Source organism: Ochlerotatus camptorhynchus, unplaced genomic scaffold (assembly GCF_037179485.1).
Source record: "Ochlerotatus camptorhynchus isolate MF236.1 unplaced genomic scaffold, CSIRO-AGI_Acam_v1.1 ptg000248l, whole genome shotgun sequence".
Taxonomy (NCBI): Eukaryota; Metazoa; Arthropoda; class Insecta; order Diptera; family Culicidae; genus Ochlerotatus; species Ochlerotatus camptorhynchus.
Window position 1 is genome coordinate 2,644,097 of NW_027040738.1, and position 15,672 is coordinate 2,659,768.

Below are 15,672 nucleotides of genomic sequence, written 5' to 3' on the forward strand. Positions count from 1 at the left end.
TGGAGTCAACTCCAAAGAACTCCGACAGCAAGTTCAAAAGACATTTGAGGAAAGTGCAGGGGACCTTCAACGAAACCAAAGAACCCAGAGGGCAAGCCCATAATTTGTAACGGGAAAGTCCACAAGATTCAACGCTCAAATACAGGCAAAAGTCCAGTAAATTCTGAAGCTAAGTTTAAAAGGCTTTTAACCCATGTTCAGAGAGTTCAGGAAACGAATTCCTGGTTGACTACGCAGTTTCTGCTTCTTTTTGTTTTCGAAACCTCTCAAACATGTTCCAAAACTAACCGGACTCACGTCTAAATCCTTCTACCTTATACCCTGAAGCTAAGTCCTAACCGTCCACGACAAGCCCAGATGACTTCTAGTGATGACCCTTTGGAGGCAAGTCTACAGCACCTCTACGTTAAATCCAAATAACATCCAGGTTGAAAAAACACCTCCAGATTAAGTTAAGAGGCGTTTCTCTTCATGTTCAAAACAAATTCAAGGATAATCCACAATCCAAGTGAACAGTCAGAGGATATCTAAGTCCAAGGTTAATACAGAAGCCCCCTTGGGTATGTCAAGACGACTTCACGACCAAGCCTGGAGGATTTAAATCGTTTAAACACTTATTCAAAACCAAGTTCAGAGAGCTCAGGGAAGTAATTCCTGGTTGTCTACGATTCATTCAAACATGCCCTTAATCCTAAAAGGCTCACATCTGAAGTCTTGCGAACCTGTCTAAATCTCTCCAAATAGCAGTCCTATTTTTTCCTGAAGATCTCCTGAGCTTACTCTTCAGATGATTTTTTGTTTGAGATCAAAAGACATCCATAGCAAGACCAGAGGACTACTAGGTCGAATCTAGAGCGCTCCAAAAGAAGTTTAAGGAAACCCCACAGGTTATTCAGGACAAGCCCAAAAGACTATTAGCGTTAAACCAGAGAGAACTTCTTAAGCAAGTCCTGTTTGTGTTCAGACAATATCCAAGGAATATCTAGAAGATTTCCAGAGTAACACCAGAAGAGCTCATTTGAGACGTTTGAGAAAACTTCAGAAGTCTCTCAGCATTGAAGCGCATAGGCTTATGGACTTGTCATCCAGGTTATTTAGTTTTGTTGCAGGTCGTCAGGACTAAACTGTCCAAAATGACCTTCCAGAAAAGTCTGAAATAGGGTTCAGTAGATTTCAAGCTCCCAAAAATAAGTTAAAGGAAAAAAATCATGAATTTTTTGATGCAATAAGTATATTATAGGCAAAACAATTTTTTCCGGGATGTTCTAGGCCATCCAAACTATCGTCGAATTTAAATCCTTGACTATAAGACACAAGATGCATCTGATCATGGGGCAAACTTATGGTACATATCCAAACATGTTCATAAAGTGTAGACTTATCATTACCGATCCTTTTCCATTTATATCAGTCGTTCTAGTTTCTCCAAACCATCCTGGAGTTCAAATCAAATGATCTACTGAATCAACCACGACTGGGATATTGCTCTTAGCATTGAATCATATCCAAACAAACTCATGAAGATTATGCACAGCGATGACAATCCATTTCCCTGTATGTTAGATGTTCTAGGTCCTCCAAATTGTACTGGAGTTTGGGTCATTCGTAGCTATTAGTTTAATCACGACAGACAGAGTCAATGTCCCTAATATTGGACTTTGTCCAAGCAGATTTAGAGAGCCAATGCGCATAATTATCGATCAATTTTCTTTTATATCAGTTATTCTAGGGTCACAAAACCATCCTGGACTTCAAATCAAATAATCTACTGAATCAACCACGACTAGGATTTTGCTCTTAGCAACGATTCAAATCCAAACAGACTCATGAAAATCATGCACAGCGATGACAATCCATTTCCCTGTATGTTAGTTGTTCTAGGTCCTCCAAATTGAGCTGGAGTTTGGGTCATTCGTAGCTATTAGTTTAACCACGACAGAGTCAATGTCCCTAATATTGGACTTTGTCCAACCAGATTTAGAGAGCCAATGCGCATAATTATCGATCAATTTACTTTTATTTCAGTTATTCTAGGGTCACTAAATCATCCTGGAGTTCAGATCAAATGATCTACTGAATCAACCACGACTGGGATTTTGCTCTTAGCAACGATTCAAATCCAAACAGACTCATGAAAATCATGCACAGCGATGACAATCCATTTCCCTGTATGTTAGATGTTCTAGGTACTCCAAATTGTGCTGGAGTTTGGGTCATTCGTAGCTATTAGTTCAATCACGACTGATTCAATGTCCCTAATATTGGAATATGTCCAAGCAGATTTAATCTACCGCAATGAGTACCCATATGGAACTTACCTGTACTCTAGCCGGTCGACGCAGGTGCGTATCGTCGATGAAGATTCGCGGCGGCAGCCGATGGGTCGGCTCGTGGTCGAACTCGGAATCGGTGGAAATCTCCGTCGCCGAGTTGATCTCCTCCGAAGCCGATTCCGAATCGGATGCACCCTGAAACGAAAACGAGAAAATCGCCGCTTTAGACAGATCTCAATATTGACATTCTGAAAAGCGAACCCAGAAATTTACAATGATAGATAAAAACAACGCATCTTCGCTGGTAGAGCGGCAAAGGGAGGTTAGGATAGCGCAAAGAGCAATAGCAAACGGGCAGTTCAGTGGCACTACTTCCGGCACAAGGGGGGTTAGTGAGCAACAACGTCAACAACACATTAGATCAGCCTGTATGGAGGAACTGAAAGCGTCTCTTCGGGTACGATTTAATCGAAAGAAGATTCGATGTTTTTTTTTTGGGTGTCAGTATTTTGAATGATTTGTTTGTTTTAGAAGTAAGCAACTGTCATTGTTTGATAGGTACACAGGCGTCGTGCAGCAGTGTTTTCGATGTTTTATTTCGGGTTCTGAATGATTCGATGTTTTCGATGTTTTGTGGTTAATAACGAGAATTGTGGCCATTCAACCGCTGATCTCCGGGCGATCCTGTACGTGATCAGCGATTGATCATGTTTTATAGCAGCAAACACATTGATTATAATATAAAGATTCATCGCACAAATCAGTCAGAAGAGAACAAACAACGCCAAATGTCAAACAGATTTCACACCGAAACAACTGGATTACCTCTCTCTCTCTCTCGTTTTCTCTTTCTCTGTCTTTAGCGCTTGCTTTCGTCTATCAGTTTCCTTCATTTCAGCTTAAATCGTACCCAAAATCCGGGATAGTTTCTATTGTCTTTGGTGTAGGGGGAGGGTGGACTAGTAATTCGATGTATTTTCTATGTTTTGGCTATGAATGTTCGAGTTTTGACTTATGGCTTCCAAACGGGGCGAATTTTCTATGATGTGGGGGTAGGCATTTGCTAAGTGGGACTGTCTAGGAGATGGAACAGTTGTCTCGGCGATTGGAGGGGTCTCCTCGGGGGTCGCCACCTCTACGGTAGGATCTGCTGGTACCCGCAGAAGAAGAAGGAACGTCCTTACGGGTGTAGTGAGTCATTCGAGATGGTTGGGTAATGGCTTTGGTCGTGATGCGACTCATGGCTGCCGAACCGGATGAACCATAGGTGGATATTGGGTGATATGAGCTGCTTGTAATGGGTGCGCGATGAGCGGTAGATTTAGTCATAGGATAGGTATCACCATCGCTATCGTTTTCCAGCATTTCACGAATGTAGGGATTTGGGTCATTCCTGGTCACTTGCGAGCGAATGAACTTGTTCGCCTTCTCGTGAAGTCTTTGGCTGCGGTTCACAATGTTGCTACTGTCAGCTGTGGTCCGACGGGAATATCTAGTTTTCGGGACATCCCTAGCAGGCATATCGCTCGTTCTACTCGATGTATACGGCACGTGAGAGGAAGTCTTCGATTTGGGTAGAGTGTGCGACATTGGAAGATCGTCCAGATGCATCGTATCCGGATAGTACCGGCCACCGGTGCGGCTGATCGGAACGTCCACCTCGTAAGCGGAGGTTCGTTGCGGTCGACCGGAACTGCTCGTATTAATATCCGAGTCGTACATACGATGAGATCTGGCAACACTGATGGGTACGTCAACTTCATGGTGATGATGTCCACGTTGTGCTTTCGGGACATATTCATCCGGATCGTACCACTTCGGTAGGTCTGAATCGGGCGTTTCAAATGAATCCATCGCCCTACGGTTGATCCTCGGAACGTATTCCTCCGGATCGTAGTCTTTAGGAATAGCCGTCTTACCGGAAATCTTCCGACGTGGCTTACACTCCACCTTCAAGTCCTCCAGCCTTCGCTCTAGCGCTTTGATGTCCTCTTTCTTGTGTACCGTGGGCTCCTTATAGTACGGAACACCACGATCCAAGATGGCTTCCCACTTAGAAAAGTCTGTGCTACGAGGAATCGGAGACTCCCTATCAATATCAACCCGGATAGCTTCCGCATCCAGTTTGGACGCATCAGTAGACGATTTCCACTTTCTCATGTTCTCTCTCCTCCGGTTGTTCTCGCGCAAATTTGACAGGTCCTCATCCGACCCATCCATATGGAGATGTCGAAGTCGAGGATTCACCAGTTGCTTGCACGACGACGGTGGCTCAATATCGAAACCGAAGTCACGTAATTCTTCCAACGATTTCTTACTATGTCGTCTACCCGGTTTGGAATAGCCCGGCACGTCCAACCTATCGAACGACTTAGACCGACGCTTCAGCTGCTTGTGCTGATCTGGCAACACGTAGAATGTATCGACCACTTTATTGTTCTGCTTGACGAACACCTGTTCAACGACCAGATTGTCAATGCTGGAAGACTTCTTTGCGCGCCTCGGATCAATACAGATGGAGTTGTCGAACGGTTTACCGACCATCGGCGAAACACTTCGCTCCAGTTGCTTCGGTTTACGAAGTGGACGCTGTGGTTGCTGCGGACTTAGGTCAACCGGTTCTCTCGCTTTCTCCTCCAACATATGCTTGTAGGTGGTGAAGTCCGATTTCGGTTTCTTATCCATCGTTGGAGGCGGTTCGTAGAAAACGGGTCCAACCATGTCCGTTCCGACCAGGCCGGATGAAATGTCTCTCAGAATGCTGGCGTAGTCACCGCTCATTCCACTGGTGGATGGTTGCGGTTCAACGGGCTTATGGTCTTCCGTATGAAGAGTGTAGACTTGAATTTCCTGTGGGATGTGCGAGGTTATGTGCTTTAGTTTATCCGTGTGGCTTAAGATCTTCAAGACCGGTGGTTCCTCGATCGGCTTCTTGGTCATGTTGACGATGTCCGGAAGAGCGCTAAGCGAGGTGTTGATGAGCTCTGCATCATCCACCTTCGATAACAAATCCGTTTGTTCCGGGATGTCGGTAGTATCAGTCAATGTCGTCATCATTAGCTCCAACTTCGGATCAACTTTCTTGACGATGTCCTGCTTCGGTTCAGTCTGCAATTTTGAGGTAAGGAACTTTTCCGTCAATTCCTTCGTTGTCTGATTGAACTCTTTTTCAGTTAGCGAGCCAATGCTGTTCCTCGGGGTAGCCGGCTTTTCTACATTAGAGCTAATAACTGAAGGCACCTGAATACTCGGGCTTTTTCTTCGAGGTGCCGGTTGTGGTTTGGTTTCCGCTAGGGTAGCCAACTTAACAGGTTTTCGATCGGCTTCATCCTCAGACGAGAGCAAGTCGTCAAGGTTGATCACCTCAACCGTTTCAACGCTGTTCAGCAGATCTTCAAAGCTCAAAATCTCGTTTTTGTCTTTCGTTTCACGACTAAGAATGCTAAGCTGCTGGTCAATGTCTTCCGGAACCACCATTTTGAAGGATGCTCTGCGCTCCATGGGCTTCGGAGGCTCTACAACTGACAAAGCTTGTTGACTCTTCGTAGATAATCGTCTCTCGAGTGGTTTCGGCGCACTATCCACAGCAGTCGGAAGACTTGGCTTTTTAACGGGAGATCTTCGCTCCACTGGCACAGGCATTTTCTGTTCCTCACTCTCAGTGACCTTGGACTGAATCTTGAATGAAGTCTTCCTCTCTAATGATGGCTGAGCGGCGGGCTCCTTCGGCAAAGATGGCACTGGTTTCGGAGGAGAAGGTGCATTCTGTTTGACATACTTCTCCTTGATTTGAGTAGACCGATCCAAATTGATCTGCATCAAATCCTTGGAATCTTCAGACGGCTTAGGCTTCGCAGGGTTCGGCGATGGTTTTTTGATAGATCCCTCACGAATGACTTCCATTTTGCACTCCTCTCGTCGGAAGGGCGACAGAAGACTCTTCAGCGAAGAGCCTTCCGGTGCAGCAATGGTTTTGGCACGCTGAAGCTTGTTGAACATCTTCTGGAAGGAGGACTTTTTCCGTTCCGCCGGGACGGCCATTTCATCGGCCATATCGTCGAGGTTCGCTCCCGGCATCATTTCCATGGCCAGTTCGTTGATTTTGTCCCGCAGTACCGGAGTAGCTTCCTCGTCCGGTTTGTCCTCCGAGCGATGAGGATGCCGGGTAATCATGGTGCTGCGGAATTCGGAGAGCGTCCGAGGAACTTCCACTTCTCGGACCTGTACCAGTTGGATTTGGTTATCAACGGTGTTTTTGGGAGGTTCGTGTGAGATCACCTCCGCGGCACGGAAGATAGCCTCGTGCTTCTTGCGTAGTTCTTCGAAACAAATTTCATCGGATGACATTTTGCGTTCACGCTGGGGTAGGACTTCTGCCTTTGTCGCACTCGCAATGGGGGTTTGTACTTCCTGTTTTGGCGGTGTGGAAGGTTTAGTAACCTCGAACACTGCAGGTGCAGTGTCTGGGGCGGTGGAGTTCGCAGGAACAGCTTTAGGAGGAATCACTGGAGTAGGTTTAGCAATAATAGTCTTAGTATCTGCGGCAGCTGAGGGTTTGACTACTTCGACTTGAGGTGTACTTGTGAGTACAACTTTCCGAGACATCACTGGAGTAGACTTGGAAGCGCTAGTCTTGATCTGTAGACCAGCCAATTCTGCAGCGACCATTGGAGCCTTCGTTAAAGTACTTGAAGGTGCTACTTTTCTAGCCATCACCGGAGTAGACTTGGGAGTGCTAGACTTGATCTGCTGAATGCCCGCTTCTGCAGCCACTGGAGTCTTCGAAGGTTCAACTCTTACTTGAGCTGTGTTATCCGTTAAAGTATTGGAAATCACAGCTCTTCTAGCCACCACCGGAGTAGACTTGGGAATCTCCGGAGCAATCGAATTCGGAATCACAACCTTCGATTCTGTTCCAACTCCGACGGAAAGTTTGGAAGGTACTGTTTTGCGAGCCGTTACGGGAGTACTCTGCGGAGTTGAAGAGTTTATGGTCTGAGCTACAGTCGGAGTTTCCACCGTGGACTTTGTCGGCAGGACTTTTTGAACAATGGTAATGGATTTCGGGGTGGTGACATTCTGAGAGATCACCACCTTCGCCGGCGTTAGCTCGGTTGATTTTGTAGATTCAACGATCGTCTTTGCTGGAGAACGCGCTGTGGTAGTTTCCGTCTTCCGTACCGTGAGCGGCGAGCTTTGCGGAGCCTTCCTAGCCATTGCAGGTGTTGCCACCGGAGAAGTTGCTACCTTTCTCGACAAAACGGGAGTTGAAACGGGTATTCTCGATTCTTCAACCACAACCTTTTTGATCGCTTCCGTAGTTGCTGTGCCGTTCGAAAGTTGCTGATCGACGGTAGTTTTACGTTGCATTTTCGGTGTTTCCGGTTGTTTGGGTACGATCTTCTTCGCCACGGACGTTGGTGTTGGTGCGGGTGTGGCATCTAGCGGCAGTACCGGCGATACCACGGCCCTCTCCTGCTTCGGCTTCTTCGCCTTCTCGCTAGTAGCTTTTTCTTCTTGTTCGGTTCCATTCGGTTTTGACTCGGTCCGCGTCTGGGGGGCCTGAAAGGGCTGAATCTTTAGCGGTTCTGCCGGTTTACCGACCGGAATCGGTTCCGGTGCTTCGAGTAACTTCTCGAAAGCTTCCTCCACCTTACCTAGATCACCCGGATCGCTGGCTTTGCTGTTCAAACTGGTCATCGACGCTGAACGCGAATCGAGTTTTGACAGACTGGCGAGGTAGATTTCCTCCAGGGTTTCTTGCATTTTGACCGGGACGACGATTTTGAACGGCGGGCGCTTGATTGTCATCTTGGGGGCACTGGGAAGCTTTTCGGTGGTCGGCGGAGATTTTTTGGGAGGGGACTTCTTCTTGGTACGTTTGGGACTCTGACGCTTCTTAGGTAGGCCAAGGATCTCGTCAAAGTTGTCGAGTAGAGATTCGTCGCCTTCCTCTAGCAGGTCATCGAAAAGCTTTTCGTCCAAGTTGGGAGATTGTCTTTTCGGAGGGGTTTGGGACTTTTTTTGGACCTTGGGAGAAGGGATCTTACGGGTGGACTTTGGTGACCCGTCAATTTCTTTGAGCAGATCTTCGAACAGGTCATCTTCGGGAGTTGTGGGTTCGGGTTTGGTAGGGGATTGTTGTTTGCTAGTCACTTTCAGCAGGTCATCGAATAGTTTATCGTCCGAGTCGGGGGACTTTTTCGGAACGGGTTTTTTGGTCGGAGAGTTAGCCTTCTTCGTTGCAGGTTTGGGTGAAGGTGACTTTTGTTTGGCCACAGGTTGGAAGGCAAGTGCATTTTTAACTGGGGTAGATGGCGGCATGGCGGATTCGGTCTTGGATTTTTTGACAGCCTGGAAAGCTAGGATATTCTTTTTGGGTGGAAGAGGCACAACCGGAGGTTTTGGAGCTAATGCTGCTGGAGCGACTGGTTTGGGAGAAGTAACGATGAGAGCTGCCTTCCGTACGACTCCCGGAGATTCTACGCTGTTCTTTCGTGAAATAGCCGGTGAGACCATCGAGGACGAGGGGGTCGACGGAGAGGACTTTGCCGTACTGGGACCAAAGTATTTCATAAGTTCAACATCGTCCGGCTTCTTGCGGGGCATCATGGGGGAACCTTCTACGCTAGAGACCGAAGACGGAGATCCAATGCTAGCTTTTGCACTGGTAGGAGTCGAACTGCTGCTGGTGGGGAAGTACTTGGACAAATTGACACCTTGCAAAGCGGAGACGTCCTTGTTGGGCAGTTGCTTCGGTTTCTGGTCAAACTGATTCTTTTTGGCTGAGGTGAAGAACTTGGCGACGTCCTTCTCGCTTCGCACCCCAACGATTCGGGGACCCTCGACCGCGGACATGATTGACTGCATGTTGCTCTGGAACTTCTTAGCCTCAACCTTCTTCATGCGTTTATCCAGCGCAGCCTGGTCCTTCTTGATCTGTTCGAGAAAATCGTCAGCATCGTCCCGAACTTTGGCGGAGGACTTTGGTCGGCTTCGGCGCTTGGACAGCGGAGTGCTGCGACCACTGCTCAGATCATCTTTGAACATTTCGTCGAACGCAGCATCCTCACTCCCCGCAGACGGCGTTGGCGAGGGGCTCGGTTTCTTGTGTTTACGGTGCTTCTTCAAGGATGGCGTCGGAGATGGAGGAATTTCGGGGGTTTTCGGTTTCTTCAATGATGGCGATGGTGAGGGTGGAACCTCGGAACGTTTCTGCTTCTTCAGGGAAGGAGTGGGCGAAGGGGGTGGTTTCAGTGTGGAGGCGGAAGACTTGGCATGGCGCAATGACGGCGATGGCGACGCCGGAGGAGGTTCAATTTTGACCGGTGGTGTCTGATTGGTGATGGTAATTTGTGGCGAGTCGCTGAGGGTTTGCAGTGGTGGTGTTGACGAAGGAGGAGGCGTTTGTGTTTTGGGCGCTTTGATTAGCGTGCTAATGCTGTTCATAAGACCACCGAAGAAGGATGTTTTCGCCTTGGAAGCTTCGGCGGCGCCGACCGCGGTAGGTGCCGCAGCCAACGACGAGGATGGCGACGACGGTGGTGGGCTAGGCGAGGAGTGAAGCCATTGTTCGCGCAGGCTAAGCTTTTGAAGCATCTTCTCCCTCAGAGCCCTATCTTCGGCGGATTCTACTGGTGCAAACTGCGCCGGTGGCTGTGGTAGGTTATTGACAGTAAGGACGCTAGGATTACTGAACTGATTAGGAGCTATAGAAGGATCTATTGGTGGCTGTTGCTTGGAGGCAACCTGTAAATTATTTGCAATTTCGATCGATTTCACAAGTCAATGTTTATAATGGGGTAAAAGAAAGAAAAAGAAGATACGAATTAAAGAATCACCATCACCGTGGGGATTTTGTGAAGGGGGTGGGGATGAGAGCTGGTGATGGTAGGAGATGGGTACTAACCTCGGTTTCCGTGTCGGTAGGCATCGTAGGCGGTGGCATCAGTTTGACTTCCTGCATTCGCATCTCACGAGCACGAGCCAGTTCTTCGCCTTCAGTCTGCGAATCCGCTTCGTCATCTGAGGGAACAAAAGACAGTGAAACTCATCCCGTATTGTAGCCGTCAAGAAACATTCATACCTTCACTGGAGTACCCGTAGAAGTCATCATCGCTATCGACCATACTGGTGAACCGCTTATCGCTGATCCACTCCGAAGCCAGCTGAAGCGTCTGCGCACCCAGTGGAGATCCGGCCGCTTCTTCGTAGTCCGAATCGCTTTCGCTATCCGACTCATCCGAACTGGAGGTGTCCACCTCCGATTCGTCCGATTCGGTACCGAAGTTTCGGTCGGTCCACTCGTTCTCGTCGATGACCTCCATCGCTGCCTCGCCGTCCGAAATGGACTCGTCGGCGTTTTCGAACTCGATACGCTCCGGTGTTTCTCCGCGATCGAGCAGATCGAAGTTTGTGAATCCGGACGATTTCGAATCCGGCGTCGAAGGCTGTGTGGCGGCAGCTGCAGCTTCGGCCGAGATCGCCAATGGTTGTTTGCTGCCGTCCGCTTGGGGTGCCCGAGCCAGCGACTTCTTCGGCACCGGTTTGTATGTTTTCGAAGGCAGTTTGAAGTGCTGCGTGCAGTAGAACTTGCCCTCGGGATCGTCCCGATCGAAGGCGTATCCTCCTGTTGAGTTACATAATGATAAGCTAGGGACACGAAACGGCGAAAGCGGTGATGGATTACTTACCGAGCCGAAGATTGGTATGGCAGTGGTGGCACTTGAGACAGGATCTGTGCAGGATCAGGTTTTCGGCGGAAATCTTTTCCATCAAATAGACGCGCTGCTTGCAGAAGTGGCACTTCTCGGCTACGCCGGACGAAGTGAGAACCAGCGCGGCCTTGGAGGTCTAAAATAGAAATTCGATCAGTTGGGCTACATTTAGAGCTATTGAAAACGAGAAGGTCTTACCGATTTCGGATTCGATTGGTGCTGCTGTTGATGATGATGATGTTGTTCTGGTTGCTGCTGCTGTTGTTGCTGTTGCTGTTGTTGCTTCGTGCTGAGTAGCTGTCCAGCAATGGAAGCTACCTTATTCTTACCGCGCTCGCCTAGATCGAGATTGTGGCCCTCCTTCAGCTGTCGATCGATCGCTTTCAGTGAACTGTCAATGTCCCTGTACTTTTCGTCGTCCGGCTGCTGAGTGAGCTTATTCTGGCGAGCTAAAAATTGCTCGCGGTTCCACTTCGGAACGCGTTCACGGCTCTTGCCAATGTCGGTCGCTTTCTTCGATAGTTCGATTTTCTTCTCGATCTCCTTCACATTCCAATCGCTGCTGTCGATCTTGCCGATCGCCCGCAGCAGATCCTTCGGCTTCTTCTCGGCGATCGGAACATGCTTGCCGCCGATCCGTTGCTCCATCGATTTGATCCGATCGCTAAACTGTTCGCCATCGGCACCGGCCAGCCCTTTCGGATATGCCGCTGCTAGGCCGCGATCGCGATCCTGATTGACCGGGGATAGAAAGAGAGAATTCGTATTGCCATGGTTGCTCTCTCGGGTTTGCTCGATTAGACACACGGCAACGCGCATCGGATTGCGTGCGGTTAGGAAGGACCAGAAGGTTTGAGGAGGTAGTTAGGGCAGGGATGATCAGTGAAGCAGGTTTCTACCGGTGAGTTAAAGGCTTCTATCTACAAAGTTTTACACTCTACAGGAAGTAAATGTTACACAGAGTGGCATGCAGTGGTTCTTTCGTTCCTACTTCCTAGGAAGGTTACTAATTAATCATGCAAACTAACAACCAATTTTCAACGGGCGCCGAAGAAGAAGAAAACCAAACAGAAAACAACGAACGCAGCACCGAAAAGTCAAACAACGAAGTTGATCGTTTTTAAATTTAAAACACATGTTCTCGGTAAGCCACGACTGTTAAGGGGCAGAGCACTCGAAAATCGTAAAATCCGCCCGAGCAAACGGTAAGTGTAAGTGATCAAGTGGGTAACATAAATTCCACTTGCGATTTTTTTTTTGTTTTTCTTTGCAGTTACAGAAGAACGAGCTGTTAATGAGGCGTACACAGCTGCGGGGGTTTCAAGAAGAATCGAAAACGACTCTCAAGAAGCGGACGATTAGACGGGGCAAATTGATTGACACAAACACAAACAGCATTGTGGTCTTCGGTTGGAGATGGCTTGTTCTGGGAAGTCACATCCCATACCGAGAAGAGTTTAGGATGTGTTATCAAAATGAACCACTCTTCATGGTTTACGAATGGGAAAGGGCATTTAGGTTAAAGGTGTCATATTTGGCAAATACAACAGGAATTATGCCACACATCTAGGTATTAGATCATCGAAAATCACACAGCGTCATGCAACCCCTCAAAACAGGCGTGAGGAAGCGCCTGGGGGGGGCGAGGGATTGTCCCCTTCCTTACGGGATAGAGCAGCTTCCGTTCCAGCTCTTTGACGCGATCGCCAAACTCCGGCGCCTCCTGTCGGTAGAGGAAGAGCGAGTAGTCCTCGAATGCGCTGGAACTGTCACCACTTTCCCGCAGTAAAGTGTTAGCCTGCAGCATGTGGAGGCTGGTGAAGAAGTTTTGCGTTTGCTGGGCCCGCGCCAGGCGTCGCTTCGTCTGCCGATCGAACCGGTTCGCTTCGATCTCCTGCAGGCGGCGGGTGCGTTCCTCCTACATTCGTTGGTTTTTTGTAGTTGTTGTATATGTTTGCACACATTTTAAAGAGGAGGGGAAATTGGACACAATTGGACGTTACACAACCGTTACCATTTTATGCTATTCTATTTGCTTGATTTTAATTATGGGGAAGAAACGATGGTTTTCAGCTTGGATTTTTTTTTAATGACCGAATTGTGTGAAATATGAGCTGATTCCCTGATGGTTCTTCGTTTGGTGGTGGTTGTTGGTGGGCGAACGAACGATGATGGGCGAAAAGAAAACGCAAACTAAGATTTGCAATTTTAATCAAGTACCAATTTATTCAGCATGCAAAAAATGAATATAGAGAATGAAACAAAACAAAAAACTAAACTGTAGGCGGTATATTGTTAGTTGATAGGGTAAATGGGAAAGGCAGTTGTATGGGGTAACACAAATAACGGGAATCGAGAATCTAGCTCTACACGGCATCGAATCTATTCTACAGGTTTAATCCTAAGGAACTGGGTTAATATGAGTAAATCTAGGAAGCGTGAGTGCACAATGTCCAGAATGTTTCGCGTTATTGGGGAGAAGCGTTACACTTAATCCTACAGCGCACATGAGCAGTATGAGGTAGTCTACAGCAAGCTATTTATCGTATAACTAGGTACATTCTTTGTGTGGTTTGTTTGTTTGTTTGATTATTCCTACTATCTTACGTGTTTGTAAATATATTAATGTGTCAATATGAGTAACGGATTGAGAGAGTCGGGGTGAGCAAGAGCAATCGAACCTGAGACAGCGCGGAAGCGCGAGCCGTTTCTGATTTGAGGGGGTGTGAAAGAGCGGCAGTATCAACACAACCAACAAAGGCGCAACTATCAACGTGAGGCCTACGTTAGCTGTAGAGGAGGGTCGAAAGGTATGCCGGAACACTCTGAGTATGAGTAGTATCGGTTCGGACTAAGATTGCGATTCGCTGCTGTTTCAAGCGATCAAGTGGGTTTCGAGGGGCAAGGCGATTTAATCGATCATTGTTATTGTTATGCCTACGGAATTCATTTTACTGTCAATTTTAATCACAGACACTGACGGCACGAGTCGTTGACTGATACAACTACGAATGAGGCGAAAGTTGGAATGTAACTTTCTTTAAGCATGAAACATAAGTAGAACACGACATGAATGAGCAGACACAACATGATAAATCACTACACAGTTGATAGAGCCATTTGGTGATTTTTAGATTTAACTTAGTTCATCATTTAGTACTCGAGCTTAATTTTTTATTAAATTTTTTTTAACTGTTTTTTTTTTATAATGATATACAAATCATTGAATACACTTATTTCCAGATCATTTATCAGGATGGCCAATGAATTATCATTTTAAAATTCCCGGTTAATTCCCGGCTTTCCCGGATCAAATTAAAAAAAATCTTGATTTTTAATATTTAGCGATATATTTAATGATTCAACTTTTTTTTATTGAAACATGACCAAGGGCAAACCTTTGAAGTTCAGGGTGTCGACTCGACGAAGAAAATAAAATTCCCTGATTTTCCAGTAATTTTCAAAAAATTCCAGATACAGTGCCTACCCGGTTTTGGCAACACAACCCCATCAACTATAACTCGTGTGAGGTGACTCTTCATTTGATTGCACGGAGAGTCACCCCACTAGTGCGTGACTTTTGTTGACTCATTGGTGGTGGAGATTCGCACGACTCGCGAAATAGGTCAGATGATAAGATTTGTATTTATTAAATATTTTGAAAAGCTAAGAAGTCAAAATTGTGTAGACAAAATCTAACGGGTAATGCCGATATAAATATATATATATATATATATACACACATTAAATGCAAAGGGGAGGGATGGGACCATTAGGGCACCGGATTGAAGCGATTTGGATGGGGAGAATGGAATTGCCAACTCCCTGTCATTAACATTTCGTGAATTGACGGCGGGCTCTTCTCCCCACTCATTGGGACGTTCCCTCGTATGATGGCTTGTTCTACATCGGGTTGTAGGATTTTATCATTGGAAGGCGATTCTCCTGATCCCGCGGATTGCGCGTAAGTGCATCTGCTTACGGGTCCGCCCCTCCGTTTTTGGCCCTTCTTACAATGGTAAATTGAATACAACCAGGTATCGTACTTGATCAAGTCATACTTGGAGGATGATCCACTGTCTAATGGCTGGGCCTTGCAACAATGAGTGGTATCCTTTACATCACATCACATCACAACCCCATCAACTATAACTTTCCTCAGAATATATTACAGGGTTGCCAGTGAATTTTCATTTTAAAATTCCCGGTTTTTCCCCGCTTTTTCCGATTCAAATCTCAAAACATTCCCGGTTTTTAATATTTAGTAAAAATAATGAATTTACTATCACGTTATTTTCGTGGTACTTAGAATCAATTTGAAAACTTTTTTTTTAAAACTCGAGTTCTCTTATGATTGTAAAGCGTCAGAATATACAAAGTAGCCAGTGTTTTTTTTTAAAGGTCGCATAGCCGAACGCTATCGGGCTGAATCGGTCATTATACCGAATTTTAGAGGGATAGATTATATTAAGAAACTGTTTTAAAAATCTTGAACTTGATATGGAGCAAGATTTATTTTAAAGTATCGTAATCTGTACTAATATAAATCTTAGAAACAAACTAAATCTTAAAAGCAACTTTAATTTTATGATTCTGAGACTTTGACATGTGTTCACAGTCTTAAAATTTGTCATTTTTTTAGAGATTTGTGACTTCTGAAAATTTATCCTAGATTTAGAAGA

General features: G+C 46.5%; 2 protein-coding genes across 7 annotated transcripts in view; both read right to left on the minus strand.

The window, feature by feature from the left end:
* The window catches only part of Mical (Molecule interacting with CasL), a 203,680-nt gene that overhangs the window by 33,135 nt on the left and 154,873 nt on the right, over positions 1–15,672 (minus strand). For 5 of the 6 annotated variants that reach the window (XM_065226303.1, XM_065226301.1, XM_065226304.1 and 2 more), the window contains 6 exons: positions 12,657–12,908; positions 11,189–11,722; positions 10,967–11,126; positions 10,360–10,902; positions 10,183–10,298; positions 2,319–2,468 (listed from right to left, as the gene is read on the minus strand). In XM_065226303.1, coding sequence (XP_065082375.1) covers positions 2,319–2,468; positions 10,183–10,298; positions 10,360–10,902; positions 10,967–11,126; positions 11,189–11,722; positions 12,657–12,908 — 1,755 coding nt within the window. The remainder of the gene's footprint in view (positions 1–2,318; positions 2,469–10,182; positions 10,299–10,359; positions 10,903–10,966; positions 11,127–11,188; positions 11,723–12,656; positions 12,909–15,672) is intronic. The other variant, XM_065226306.1, reaches the window with a different exon arrangement.
* Positions 3,094–9,872, minus strand: LOC135704825 (titin-like). Its single transcript, XM_065226342.1, has one exon. It carries the CDS (start codon positions 9,870–9,872, stop codon positions 3,351–3,353), a length of 6,522 nt encoding a protein of 2,173 aa, XP_065082414.1. The 3' UTR covers positions 3,094–3,350.

Excerpts from the sequence above, each read along its gene's own strand:
- LOC135704825 (XM_065226342.1), bottom strand. The coding sequence starts at position 9,872 with ATGCTTCAAAAGCTTAGCCTGCGCGAACAATGGCTTCACTCCTCGCCT.